Raw genomic sequence first — 12,887 nt, 5'->3', positions numbered from 1 at the left:
TTTAAGCCATTTTATTTTTGTACATGGTGAGAGGATGTGTTCTAACTTCATTGACTTACATGCAGCTATCCAACTTTCCCAATACCACTTGCTGAAGACACTCTTTTTCCCATTGTATACTCTTATCTCCTTTGTTGAAGATTAATTGGCTGTAGGTGTGTGGGTTTATTTCTGGGCTCTCTATTCTTTTCCATTGATCCATATGTCTGTTTTTGTGCCAGTACCATATTATTTTGATTACTGTAGCCTTGTAGTATTGTCTGATGTCTGGGACAATTATGCCTTCTGCTTTTTTCTTTTTCTTCAGGGTTGCTTTGGCAATTCTGGGTCTTTTATGGTTTCATATGAATTTGAAAATTATTTTTTTCTAGTTCTGTGAATAATGTCATGGGTAATTTGATAGGGATCGCATTAAATCTACAGATTGCTTTGGGTGGTATGGCCATTTGAACAATATTAATTCTTCCAATCCAAGAGCATGGGATATCTTTCCATTTCTTTGAATCATCTTTAATTTCCTTTAATGTTTTATAGTTCTCGGCATATAAGTCTTTCACCTCCTTGGTAAGGTTTATTTCTAAGTATTTTATTTTTGGGGTTGTGATTTTAAAAGTTTTTTTTTTTAAACATTCCCTTTCTAATATTTCATTTTGGTGTAAAGAAATGCAACTGATTTCTGTATGTGAATCTTGTATCCTACCACCTTGCTGAATTTATCAACTCTAGCAGTTTCGTGTGCAGTCTTTAGGGTTTTCTATATACCATATCATCTGCATATAATGAGTTTTACCTCCTCCCTTCCAATGTAGGTACCTTTTAATTTCTTTTTCTTGTCTGATTGCTGTGGATAGGACTTCCAATACTATGTTGAAGAGGTGAGAGTGGGCATCCTTGTCTTGTTCCAGATTTTAGCAGGAAGGCTTTCAGCTTTTCATCATTGAGTATTATATTGGCTGTGGGTTTGTCATAAATGGCTTTTATTATCTTGAGACATGTTCCCTCTATATGCACTTTGGTAAGAGCTTTTCTCATGAATGGATGTTGAATTTTGTCAAATGCTTTTTCTGCATCTATTGAGATGACCGTGTGGTTTTTGTCTTTTCTTTTGTTTACATGGCCTATCACACTGATTTACATATGTTGAACCGTCCTTGTGAACTTGGGTGAATCCCACTTTGTTGAATCCCACTTGGTTGTGATGTATGATCTTTTTTATGTGTTGCTGGATTTGGTTTGCTAATGTTTTGTTGAGAATTTTTGCATCTATATGCATCAAAGATATTGGCCTGTAATTTTCCTTTTTGGTGGTCTTTTTATCTGGTTTTGGTATCAGGGTGATGGTGGCTTCATGGAATATCTTTGGGAGTGTTCCCTCCTCTTCAATTTTTTGCAAGAGTTTGAGAAGGATGGGTGTGAGTCTTCTTTGTATGTTTGGTAGAATTCACCTGAGAAACCAACAGTAACATCTTAAAAGACGACAGCTCAATATCACAATCAGGAAATTGACATTGGTACAATCCACCGATCCTGTTCAGATTCCCCAGTTTTACTTGTACTCACTGGGTGTGTGTGTGTTTACTTCTATGTAATTGCATCATACGTACAGGTTCCTGCATCCACCACCACAGTCGGGACGCTGACTGCTTCCGTCTCCACGTGGACCCCTCAAATTGCCATTTTGTAACCACACCCACCTCCCCCTGCCCTCACAACCACTGGTGTGGTCTCCAGCCCAAATGATTCCAACGTGCAGCCAGGACTGAGAACTGCTACTTCACCCTCATGCATGAGCTCCAGGGAGCATCATGTCTGAACAGATGCACAAGCCACAGCCCACACCAGGGAAGAGCCTCTCTGGGCACAAGCCCTCGCACAGCACACAGTTCAATTCCAAAAGGGAGATGAGAAGAGCCAGGTCTCCTGGGCTCTACCGGGAGAATTTGCTCAGGATTTGGTGCATTTCATCCATTTGTTTATTCAGGACTAAATCTGCCCCAGCAGCTGTTGGAACACCTCGGGCGTTTCTGGTCACACTTCCACCCGCCAGGCACCGTGGGGGAGACGCTGTTGGAAGGCCGAGGTCAGGGGTGGGTCAAGGTCCAGCGCTTGCTTCCATGAAGGGCAGTACACAGTGCACAAGGCTCAGGCCCGTTTGTGACAGCGATCAGCATTCTAATAAAAATGGCTTCAGGCACCAGGAAAGAGGTGAGAGCCTGAAGTAGCCAAGCCCGAGGTCACAGGGACACAGCTGAAAAGCACAGCATGAGAAATGAGACAAATCCCCGGATCATAACTACGGCTGCCCAGGGGTCTGCACTGACGGCCCGGCACTGCAGCTGGGAGAGAGCAAGTTAATACTCAGAGAGGGTCGGAGCCGAGCAGGGTACAAAGTAAGTGCTCAATAACCGTTCGCTATTGTTCTTGATACTGTTGTGTTTACGGGCCTCTGAGGGGCAGCAGAGGAGGGTAGATACAACAGGATTTCTTTTTAACCTCTTCACTATTGATATGCGGGGTGGGTAATTCCATGTGGAGGCACCCTGCTTACTGTCAGATGTTCAGCAGCCTCCCTGGCCTCCACCCACTTGAAGCCAGGAGCACCTTCTCCTCTAGTTGTGACAAAAATGTCTCCAGACACTGCCAGTTGAGTCATGGGTCTCCGCCATCAATAATGCACCGATACCTGGGCAACGGCTGTGTTGGTGTGTCAGGAGAGGCCCGTGGACACACACCTACTTGCCCGGACACAGGGCCTGCCCTGTCCCAGACAGCTCATGGGGACATTTTTTTTTTTCTATATTCCTTTGAATAGTTTAAGGCTTGAGTTGTCATCTTTGTTCTGTATACACTTTTTCATTGTGCCTATTGACCTCCTAACCTCATGGAGACTTTCTGATTGTCCATCCTGACTTAGGGTTTTCAGCCCAGAGGAATCTAAATCCAGGTCCAGTCATGGCTGCCTCCCCTTTTCAAGATGTGACCATAGTTCATTTTTTTTTTTTCATAGTTCATTTTGATACCTTCAAAATGGGGTAGGGGCCTGCATCCCTTGCCCGCCCCCTGTCATGCCAACAAAATGCCATCATTACTAGTGATTTTGCTCCATCTTGCAGATGAGAAAACTGAGGCTCGGTCAGCGACGTGACCTGGCAAGGCCACCTGGCTAGTAAGTGGCAGAGCGGGGATCTCCCCTGGGGCCTAACACCAAAGTCCAAGTCATCTTGTGTGGGTGTCTGTCCTACTGCGAGGCGTGGGAAGGGGCCAGACACAGCACTTCTCATGTCTCCTCCTGGAGCCGAGTCGGCTGATGCCCTGGCAAAGCGACTAAAGGCAAAGGTGGCAGCTGTGTGCTTGGCATGGTCACGTGGTGTTGTTCCAGGGCCACAAGAGCCTCCTTCATGGAGGGAGGTGTTTTGCCAGGAAGCAGAGTGTGGGCCGTGGAACCAGCGCCCGCAAGAGCCCACTAACAAGGCTGCTGTTGGGCCCACCCCATGGCTCCTTGGACATCAGCCCGCGGGCCACCCGGACCATTAATCCCCTGGCTGTGGCTCCTGCCAGCAGCGCCTGGCTGGCGAGTGAGCACAGCTAAGAGGCAGGAAAGCCGTGTACAGACCTTCCTTGGTCAGTGCCTCTCTCGGTAAGTCCTTAAACCTCACCCGAGTCCCACTGGTCACAGCAAACACAAAGCCCTGCTCTAAATGCCTGTCACCCAGTTAATCCTCACAATCGGAGGGTGACTACCTTCCAGTAGTCACCCCACACCTTACTAGGATGCTGTGCTGAGGAAGGTACTATCATTAGGCCCCTTTTACAGGTGACAAAACTGAGACAGAGTGTAAGCAAGTAGGGATCTGAACCCAGGAAGGCTGGTGCCAGAGCCGCCCACGTCCTAACCACTGTACCACACTCCCTCTCGCACATTCCTTTAGCTCTAGCACATCGCTCATGGATAAGAGCTGAATTCCACTCTAGAATCCCACCAGAAGGGAAGGAAAGGGCTCCTTTCCTTCTTGAACTGAGACGAGAGATCTGTGCATTTGTATTGGCTGTGCTTTCCCTCGCACCCAGCGTGGTACACAGCACGTAGGAGGGGTCAATAGATACTGACTGTATGACTGGATGGATGGAGGGAATGAATAGGTGGATGGATGAACAGGCAAATGAATGCATGGACGGCATCACCATGTATGAAGGCATCCTAAGGGCAAGGCATGGCTGTCTTCATCCTCACAGCCACCTGGCCAGGTGGCTACAAAGATCCCAGTTGTACCAGCAAGGAAGCTGCAACTCCGGAAGGGCAAGTTCTAGGGCCCGAGTGACTTCACTCTGGGTTCCGGCCCGGCACAGGGACAGCACAGTCCCAGGCTGGAGAATGCAGTCACTAAGCACGTGCCACATGCCCTGCTCTAGAGATGAGCCTTCAGCAAGAAATAAAGAGATTACAGCCTTGCTTGCACAGAGCTGCCCCTGTCAAATAGGGAAAGGAGCAGGTGACGCAGACATCTGGGAAGAGAGAGAGGACCCTGAGGTTGGAAGAAGAGCAGCGAGGTGAGCAGGCAAGCGTTGCTGGGGATGCTCTCTGGCCCGGGGCTCCTTTCCCACGAGGAGAGCTGTGCAAAGCGCTGAGCCCCGGGCCTGGCACGCAGCAGGTGCACAACAAAGCTTGCTTCTCCCCTTCTTCCACGGCGCTGGGGCACTCACCTGGAAGAGCAGGTGTGCAGGCCCCCTCCCACCCCCCTCCACACCCTGGCTCACTCTCTTCAGGGTTAATGCTGCACCCGCCCCTCTTCCTGACGTGGAAGGCACACGCCGATCGCACACTCATTTAGCATCTGACCCAGGATTTTAATACTCAGGGCCAGGCCCTGAGACAGAAACACACCCACATCTAAAGTCGACTCCCCACAAGGCACATCCAAGTGCTTCTCATTCTAAGGGTGACAACCTCGCAGCTGCTTTTCATTGAGCACCTTCACCTCCCAGCTCCTGGGAGGCGGGGGGCGGGTAGGGGACACGCAGCCAGCGCTGGCCGCTCCACCTGCATGTGTCCTTGGAGCATGGTCCTGGGGTGTGTGCTCCCCAAATCCTGGCATTCCTCACTGTCCAGACTCACCAATACGAACTCAGATCCCAACACCCCGGTCTTCCTCCCCCACTATCCAAAACTGAGAAATGACATCAGTTACCACAGGAAGGGGCTTCCTTCCTTATGTGTCCCTGCATTTCCTGCCTCCTTTGTGGCCTGGTGGGGCCATGTGACTAATTCTGGCCAACAGGCTGTGAGTGGAACTGACTTGTGTCACTTCTGGTTTGAGATACGTAACAGTGGGTGTGAGTCGTCCACAATTTCCCTTCCCCAGCTGTGGTGACCCAGAAGCCAGCCCCCGAGAGGCGATGTCATAAAACCAGAACAGTCTGGATCTGTCAGTCATCGTACCAAAGGAGAGGCGCCTGATTCTCATCAAGAAATATATGAGAAATACACCCTTGTATTCATGTCCCAAGAGTTTATGGCCAATTTGTTACTGCAGCATAGCCTAGCCTGGCCTAACACCACAAAGGGATTTCCAAGGCTAATTCTTGCCATGTGTGATGTTTGCCTCGTCTGTGTCTTAGAACCCAACCTGGGCCATGCACGTAACACACACATCAGTGCTCATCTTCACAACAAGCCCAGGAGGCAGGGATCAGCCCCATTTTACAGACGAAGCAACTGAGGCACGAAGACTAAGTGACCTGCCTAGGGTCACACAGCCTGCAGATGACAAGGGCAGGACCCTGTCCACTGTGCTACGCTGATTCCCCACCAAACCCCACCTGATTCTTAATCTCTAGGTTCCCAATTCCAAGAGCTCCCGCTAGAAACAACATGCTCGCCAAGGAGAAAGAACAGCAGCAGATGAGAGGGTGCCCCATCCCGACTCCTGGAGAGACGGCAGGAACCTTCGCTAGAAAGAAAATGGAACAGTCGTTTAGAAAGAAATAAAATATTTTTTTTAACTGCAAATTATTTGCAAATGTTCACGTTTCCAGTGTAAGTCATTACAAAAAGATCCCCAAGAAACACTTGGTTTATCTAATGTGAAATAATGGTTTAACTTACAAAAAATAAATATGTATTTCCACCCAAAAGAAGAAAGATGCTTCTCTGGCTTGAAGTCAGCAACGTAATTCACATAGCGAGCATGAATCCTGGGGCAGCCGTGACCTCTCTTTGCTTTTTGGGTCTCACTTTGGTCTCCAATCAAGGGACCTACAGGGCTTTGAAGAAAGGACCCCACTTGCCCGTTTCCTTCCAGGAACACAGGGACCAACCACCAGATGCTGAGCCAACCTGGCCTTTCCCTGGGATGCTGCTCCTTGGCCCAGTACTTCCTCCCAAGAAATTAAAGTCTTGAGACTGTTTTTCTCCCTAGAGCAGTACTTAAAAAAAAAAAAAAGAAAAAGAAAATCACTGACACTCATGAATGGGTTCTTTTCTTGTCCCAGAAGAGACTCAGTAACCGTAAGTCAAGTTCTCCACCCCGCCGCCCCTGACAGCCAACCAGAGGCCCCGGGTGAGAAACTGAACTCTAAGAACAAGGAGGAGACTCAACGGGGCTCTTTTCAGTACCAACTGCTCACACCTGGAGGCACCAGCGCTCTTGGCTTTGAATGCTGAATAACCATGACCAGGTCTTCTCTTTCGGGCACCTGAAGGCGTAAACCCATTCTAGCTACAGGTAGAAAGAGGGAGGAAGGAAGGCAAGGCAAAGATGGGAGCGGGTGACGAGGTGAGCAGTCAAGCGGGGAAGTCGGCGTTGAGAGAGCTCTCCCGGCCTGGAGCTCCAGGGCCAGGTCACCCGGAGGCCAGCCCAGTCCCGTCAACGAGAAGCACTGGGAGACATGCGGCCTCTGGTCCATGAAGCAAGTCCCGGTGGAGGCAGCGCTGTGACACTGGTTCCCACGTCTGAGCACCCAGAAGACCAGATGGCTGGTGAGAAGCGCGTCCATGCCCCTCAGGACACTGCCTGAGAGTGAAAATGACCTTCACCAGGCCCCTCACCTCCAAACTGCAGCCTTGGGGAAACAAGCATCTGGGTAGAGCCAGGCAAGGACAGAGAGGTGCCGGGGACCAGGGAGCTTCTTGAAAGCTTGGAACCTGCAGACTTCGGCTGGAGAGATCTGAGGCAGTTGGCTGGATTTGGTCACTAGCATGTTTTATGCAACCGATTTCTCTGGAAGTCTGGCGGCCCAGACCTCCCCACAGAGCACGGAGAGCACATGTGCCCTCCCAGGGGCATGAGAACATGTGTGCGTCTGTGGGGGTAACAGAGGCAAGGATGTGCGTGTTTTGGGGGCACTGCATCCCTGTGTCTCTCCTGTTTCTTCACAGCCAATTCCAGGCAGGGGGCCAGAGGGTGGCTGCTTTCTGTGTGTTTTGGTTTTGGGTTGTTCTTTTTTTTTTTTTTTGGTTTCAGTCTACGCGAGGCTTGGGTTCCCAAGGATGCCGACTGATCCCTGGCTGCTGGCATGTCGGCCCTGCAGTTCTGAGCAGCTGCACCAGCTCTGGGCTCACACCAAGCCAGCGTCTTTGGCCATGCTGTAGAAGAGACCTCTCTGTTGCAGGAGGCCGGAGGGAGGACCACACTCGCGGATCTCCCCTTTGTCCAGGACAATCACCCTGCAAGGAGGGGACGCAGACATGAGGGGTGGGGAAGGGGTTGGCACCTCGTGCCCCAAGAGCCCACCTGGGCAAGTCCCTGCTTTGGGTCAGGCCCCTAACACCCTATGCCAGGACTGTTACAGTAGCCTTCCACCTGGCTGCCCATCCTCAACCCCAGTTCTAGTCAATGTCAATGTCCTGTGATGCTGCCTCCAGTACTCTCTATCACCTTTTATATTTCCTTCCCAGCACAATTCCCTTTTATTTGTTGCTGTGTTTATTGTCTGTCTCTGCACCCAGCCCCCAACTAATCTGTAAGGTCTCTTAGGCAGGCTCCCTGTCTGACAGATCCCTGCTCAGTCCCCAGTGCCTGGAACGGAGCCAGGAATGTGGCAGGCACTCCACACATGTGTTGACTGAATAAATGATTGGGTGATGTCAAAAAATGCCTGGTACTAACCAGGACAAAGAGACGTTCCACCAGCTCAGGCTGTCACTAGGCATAACGACAGTGTTGAATGAATGAATGAATGAATGAACGGGTGACTGGGGTGGACTGCAAGGTCCAGAGGCCTTCTGTGCCAGGGCATCACCTCGTGTAGTCCATGATGGTGTTGAGCCGGTGAGCAATGGTGAGGACGGTACAGTCGTCAAACTGCGTCCGGATGGTAGACTGAATGAGGTCATCCGTTTCCAGGTCCACAGCCGCCGTGGCCTCATCCAACACAAGGATCTTCGTCTTCCTCAGCAGGGCCCGGGCCAGGCAGACAAGCTGGCGCTGCCCGACGCTTGACCGGGAGAGAAGGACCAGTCAACAGTGTCAAAACCACCCTGACCCTGAGCCTAGGCCTGAATTGAGAGAAGGGAGAAGAGACACTGGGTGCTGCTTAGACCAGGAGAGCACTTCCACTCCCCACATCTGTGCCCATGGCAGACATCACTAATCAATCAGAATGGTCTTCCCGTTGAGCTAGAAGCAGGCTCAGAATCATTCTCAACACAGGGCTCAGAGGTGATATCCAAAATAACAGGTAGCAAAAATGATCCCATATCCATGCCTTCTGTGGGGCCCCTCATTGCGGACTTTGGACTCAGTCACGTGCCTGGCTTTGGCCAATGGGATGCTGGCAAACATAAGGCCGGTAGAGGCTTGAAATAGGAATGCACACCAGGCTTTGCTCACTCTTGCACCTCTGCCATCACCATGACAATATGCCTGGGCTGGTCTGCTGGAGGATGAGGGACACACAGGGCAGAATCTAACTGCCCCTAGTGGAGGCCGAATAGATCTGCCTACAGCCAGCGGCCACCACCCATGTGCGTGAGCCAAGACTAGCAGAGCTGCCTGGCTGACCGCCCCAGTGTGTGAGCGGTCACAGCTCTTGTTGAACACACCTGAGGTTTGGTGCTTGGTTGTCATGGTGATGGATAAGTGAACGAGGCACAGGATCCCTGCTGCGCCAGGTATTAACACTTCAGTTGCTGGATCATGGGTGGATCCTGGGGAGCCTGGGAGACGGACCACGGCAGCTGGGGCAGTGGGTGGGGACAGGGAGGGCTCAGAGCAGTGCTATTTACTGACTGGAAGAGAACCTTTCCAAAGTTTAACGACTGATAGCCACTCTCCATTGAATGGACCTGGTGTAAGCAAGGAAGCGTTTTGGCCATCCTGGTTACACCTCATGGTAAAATGAGCCTAGATTGAAACCCATTTTAGATACTGAAACTGAGGCCCCAAGAGGTTAAGAGACAAACAGCTTACGTGGCAGAGCTGGGACTCAAACCCAGGTCTGAACCAGATGGAAATGGACAAAACCTACAAACGCCCTGACGGAGGGAGAGCTGAAGCCGAGGAGACCCGGTTGGGGCCTCACCCCCGCCTACCTGAGGTTCTCCCCGCCTTCTGCGCACTCGTGGTTCAGCTTATGGGGAAGGGCCGACACGAAGCCCTTCAGGTGGGCCAGCTCCAGAGACGTCCAGACCTCTTCATCTGAATACTGGCTGAATGGGTCCAGGTTCATGCGGAGGGAACCCGAAAACAAAACGGGGTCCTGTTCGAAGGGAAGATGGCAGATGACGTGTGAGGCTCACGTCACGGTGGACACGGGTGGGGCAAAGAGGTGCAATGTAGAAAGTTCTTGCCAGAATTGTTCAAAATGGGGTTTCACAGTCCCTTGGAATCACCACTTCCGAAGATGTCAATAATGGGGGAAAAAAGCCTGGAAAACTCTGGATTAAGTGAAATAAAATAGATTTCTTTCTTGCAAGATTTCCCAGAGCATTCAATATGCAAATGTGTTGGGAACTTTCGGGAAGGGAGATGCAGCATGGGCAATTCCTAATTGCAAGGTACCTGGATTCCTCCCCATCCCACCTCCAAATAAGAACCTTAGGAGAAATATAAGGCAAAACAACACTAAAAGGCAACGTATTAAGGAATCACCACCTATTGGCATCAGTCTAGAAAATTCATCATTCTCGCCTAGCTCTTGGGAGGGTCAGAGATCCCTGTGCTGACCGACAGCTGGCAGAGAAGCCGGTATCTTAACTGTATCCTGTGAGATGCTCAGGAAGCTGCCTACTGGGTGGCAGGAGTGAAGGAATGAATGAAACCTGCTTAAGGCTCACTGTTATTTATGTGCTAAGAGGAGATTCCGTGAAGAAACACAGCATAATTTCAGTAAAAAAAAAAAAAAAAATCATGAAAGTAGGAATAAAGGTAGGTTTGTCCTGAAAATACACACAAGTCGCTTTCAGCGTGACCCAGCCCAGCCCATCGGCCCCACCTGGGGGATGATGGTGATCTTGAAGCGGAGGTCGTGCAGGCCAATCTTGGCAATGTTGACATCGTCAATGATGATCTCTCCCTCGGCAGACTCGTTGATACGAAACAAGCCCAGGGTCAGGGATGACTTCCCAGCTCCTGTCCGCCCCACGATGCCAACCTGTGGGACAGGAAGGGCCCAGGGTGAGGTGGGAATGCTGCTATCTGGGGTTACCTCCTGCCCCATGGTGCCCTCATTTTAAGTACCAGCCCCAGAGCAATTCAGTCATCTGGTCAACCCACCTCTCACCGTAGCCCCCACCCTCAGCAGCTTCCCAGAGACATTCCTTTAGGGGCTGTTTTGGCCAAAGGTCAAGAAGGACTCCCTTCTCTTTGCCAGCTCTTTTTAGAAATTAAAATTAGGTTTTTTTAACATCTTTATTGGAGTATAATTGCTTTACAGTAGTGTGTTAGTTTCTGCTTTATAACAAAGTGAATCAGTTATACATATACATATGTTCCCATACCTCTTCCCTCTTGCATCTCCCTCCCTCCCACCCTCCCTATCCCACCCCTCTAGGTGGTCACAAAGCACCAAGTTGATCTCCCTGTGCTATGCGGCTGCTTCCCACGAGCTATCTATTTTACGTTTGGTAGTGTATGTATGTCCATGCCACTCTCTCACTTTGTCACAGCTTACCCTTCCCCCTCCCCATATCCTCAAGTCCATTCTCTAGTAGGTCTGTGTCTTTATTCCTGTCTTACCCCTAGGTTCTTCATAACATTTTTTTTCTTAAATTCCATACATATGTGTTAGCATATGGTATTTGTCTTTCTCTTTCTGACTTACTTCACTCTGTATGACAGACTCTAGGTCCATCCACCTCATTACAAATAGCTAATCAGCTGTTTTTTATAAATTAGTTATTTTCAACTCAAGATAATATTAAGTAACAATCAGATTGTTCTGGTGAAATATCTGAGCTGTTGAAATATCTCCAAGGTTCAAGCAGATCCCCCTGCATCCCAGCTGAGGAAGCAGAAAGAGGTTAGGGATACAACCTGGCCTCTACTTATCCTCTCTTGAGGGAACTGGGCTCCCCATTTAATGGCCAATGATTGATGTTCCAGTTAGAACTCTCCCTTCTCATCTGGGCTCCAAAGAGGCCAGCTCCTCCACCCTCTGACAGCAACTCACAGAGCAGAGTCTCATGATGTAACATAAGCCATAAAGCGTCAGTGAGAACACCGCCCACTCTGTTCCTCCCCTTGTTATAAGTTGGAGAAATTCTCTCATGGGAACGGTACATTCTGAGCCTTGGGGTAGGAAGTTTAACAAATTCGTATGTTCAGAGATGAAACACTGTCTTCTGGCAAACGGCCAGGAGGACCCTGGGTCTCAGAGCAAGGATGTCTTCCAGGAACAGCAATACGTTCCAAAATTCTGTCCATTTCACATGTCCCTTGAGCCATCCCTAGTAGTGACGATGACGTCTTTCTGTTCTAGAGACTGCCAACTCAAATGCCTAAGGGGCTGAGTGGGCACATGAATGGAGCAGGAAGGGACCAGTCGGTGAACTGGGAGGCTCGTGTCTTGTCTAGAAAGAGTCAGGCAAGGAGGATGGGCCCAGTGTTGCCACGTGTTCTGATCTTTCAAGAAAAGCAGGAAATGGATTTTTATATAAAACATTCCAGATTTTTCAACATTTGCAATTTAGATTTCTTTCAAAACGTATCTGTGGGCTTCCTTTGGCCCTCGGGCTACCAGTCTGCAACCCTGCTGGGACACTCTGAGCAGCTTTTACTTCCATAAGCCCCTCCCCGAAAGGCCACTCCACCCTGTGGTTTGGGACAGGGACAGACTGGGAAAATGAGGAAGCTCATTTCATCTGCCTGGTGGCAACCTACGCCCGACCGTGAACTGGTGGGGGTCAAAGTGCGCCCACCTTCTCCCCTCCATCGATGGTGACGTTGATGTGCTTGAGAACCAGGTCCAGGTCCTCTCGGTAACGCAGGCCGTAGTCTCGGAACTCCACTCGGCCCACCTGGGGCCAGTTGCTGGGGGGTGCCATCTCCTGGATTCGCCAGGGAGCCTGCAATCACAGTGGGTGGTGGGGTGGGGTTCAGGAGTCTGAAGTCCACCTCACGTGCCCTAAGGCTCTGTGTGAGTGGCCTCCATGACCCCTCTGACCACATGGCTCTCTCTCTCACTCACTACGCTCCCCACACTGAATTCTGGACTGTTCCATGAACACCCACACCTGTTGCTTCAGGGCCTTTGCACTTGCGGCTTCTTTTGCCTGGAGTGCTCTTCCCCAAACTACCCTCTGGACCTGCTCACCTGCTGCAGATCTCAGGCCAATGAGACCACCCTCCTAGCCCTGGGCCCATCTCTCCCCTCCCCCCCTCCATTTTCCTTCAGAGCACGTACCCACCTCCTAGCATTTTAAGTACATATTTGCTTGTTCTGTCACCCAC

General features: G+C 50.3%; 1 protein-coding gene across 2 annotated transcripts in view; it reads right to left on the bottom strand.

The window, feature by feature from the left end:
* Positions 1-5,971: 5,971 nt before the first annotated feature.
* Positions 5,972-12,887, bottom strand: part of ABCC1 (ATP binding cassette subfamily C member 1) — a 130,376-nt gene continuing 123,460 nt past the window's right edge. For both annotated transcript variants that reach the window (XM_060125156.1, XM_060125157.1), the window contains 5 exons: positions 12,356-12,502; positions 10,432-10,590; positions 9,530-9,696; positions 8,239-8,433; positions 5,972-7,663 (listed from right to left, as the gene is read on the bottom strand). In XM_060125156.1, the coding sequence (XP_059981139.1) occupies positions 7,555-7,663; positions 8,239-8,433; positions 9,530-9,696; positions 10,432-10,590; positions 12,356-12,502 (777 nt within the window). In that variant the 3' untranslated portion in view covers positions 5,972-7,554. The remainder of the gene's footprint in view (positions 7,664-8,238; positions 8,434-9,529; positions 9,697-10,431; positions 10,591-12,355; positions 12,503-12,887) is intronic.

Source organism: Lagenorhynchus albirostris, chromosome 15 (assembly GCF_949774975.1).
Source record: "Lagenorhynchus albirostris chromosome 15, mLagAlb1.1, whole genome shotgun sequence".
Taxonomy (NCBI): Eukaryota; Metazoa; Chordata; class Mammalia; order Artiodactyla; family Delphinidae; genus Lagenorhynchus; species Lagenorhynchus albirostris.
This window is presented reverse-complemented; position numbering and strand designations above follow the sequence as displayed.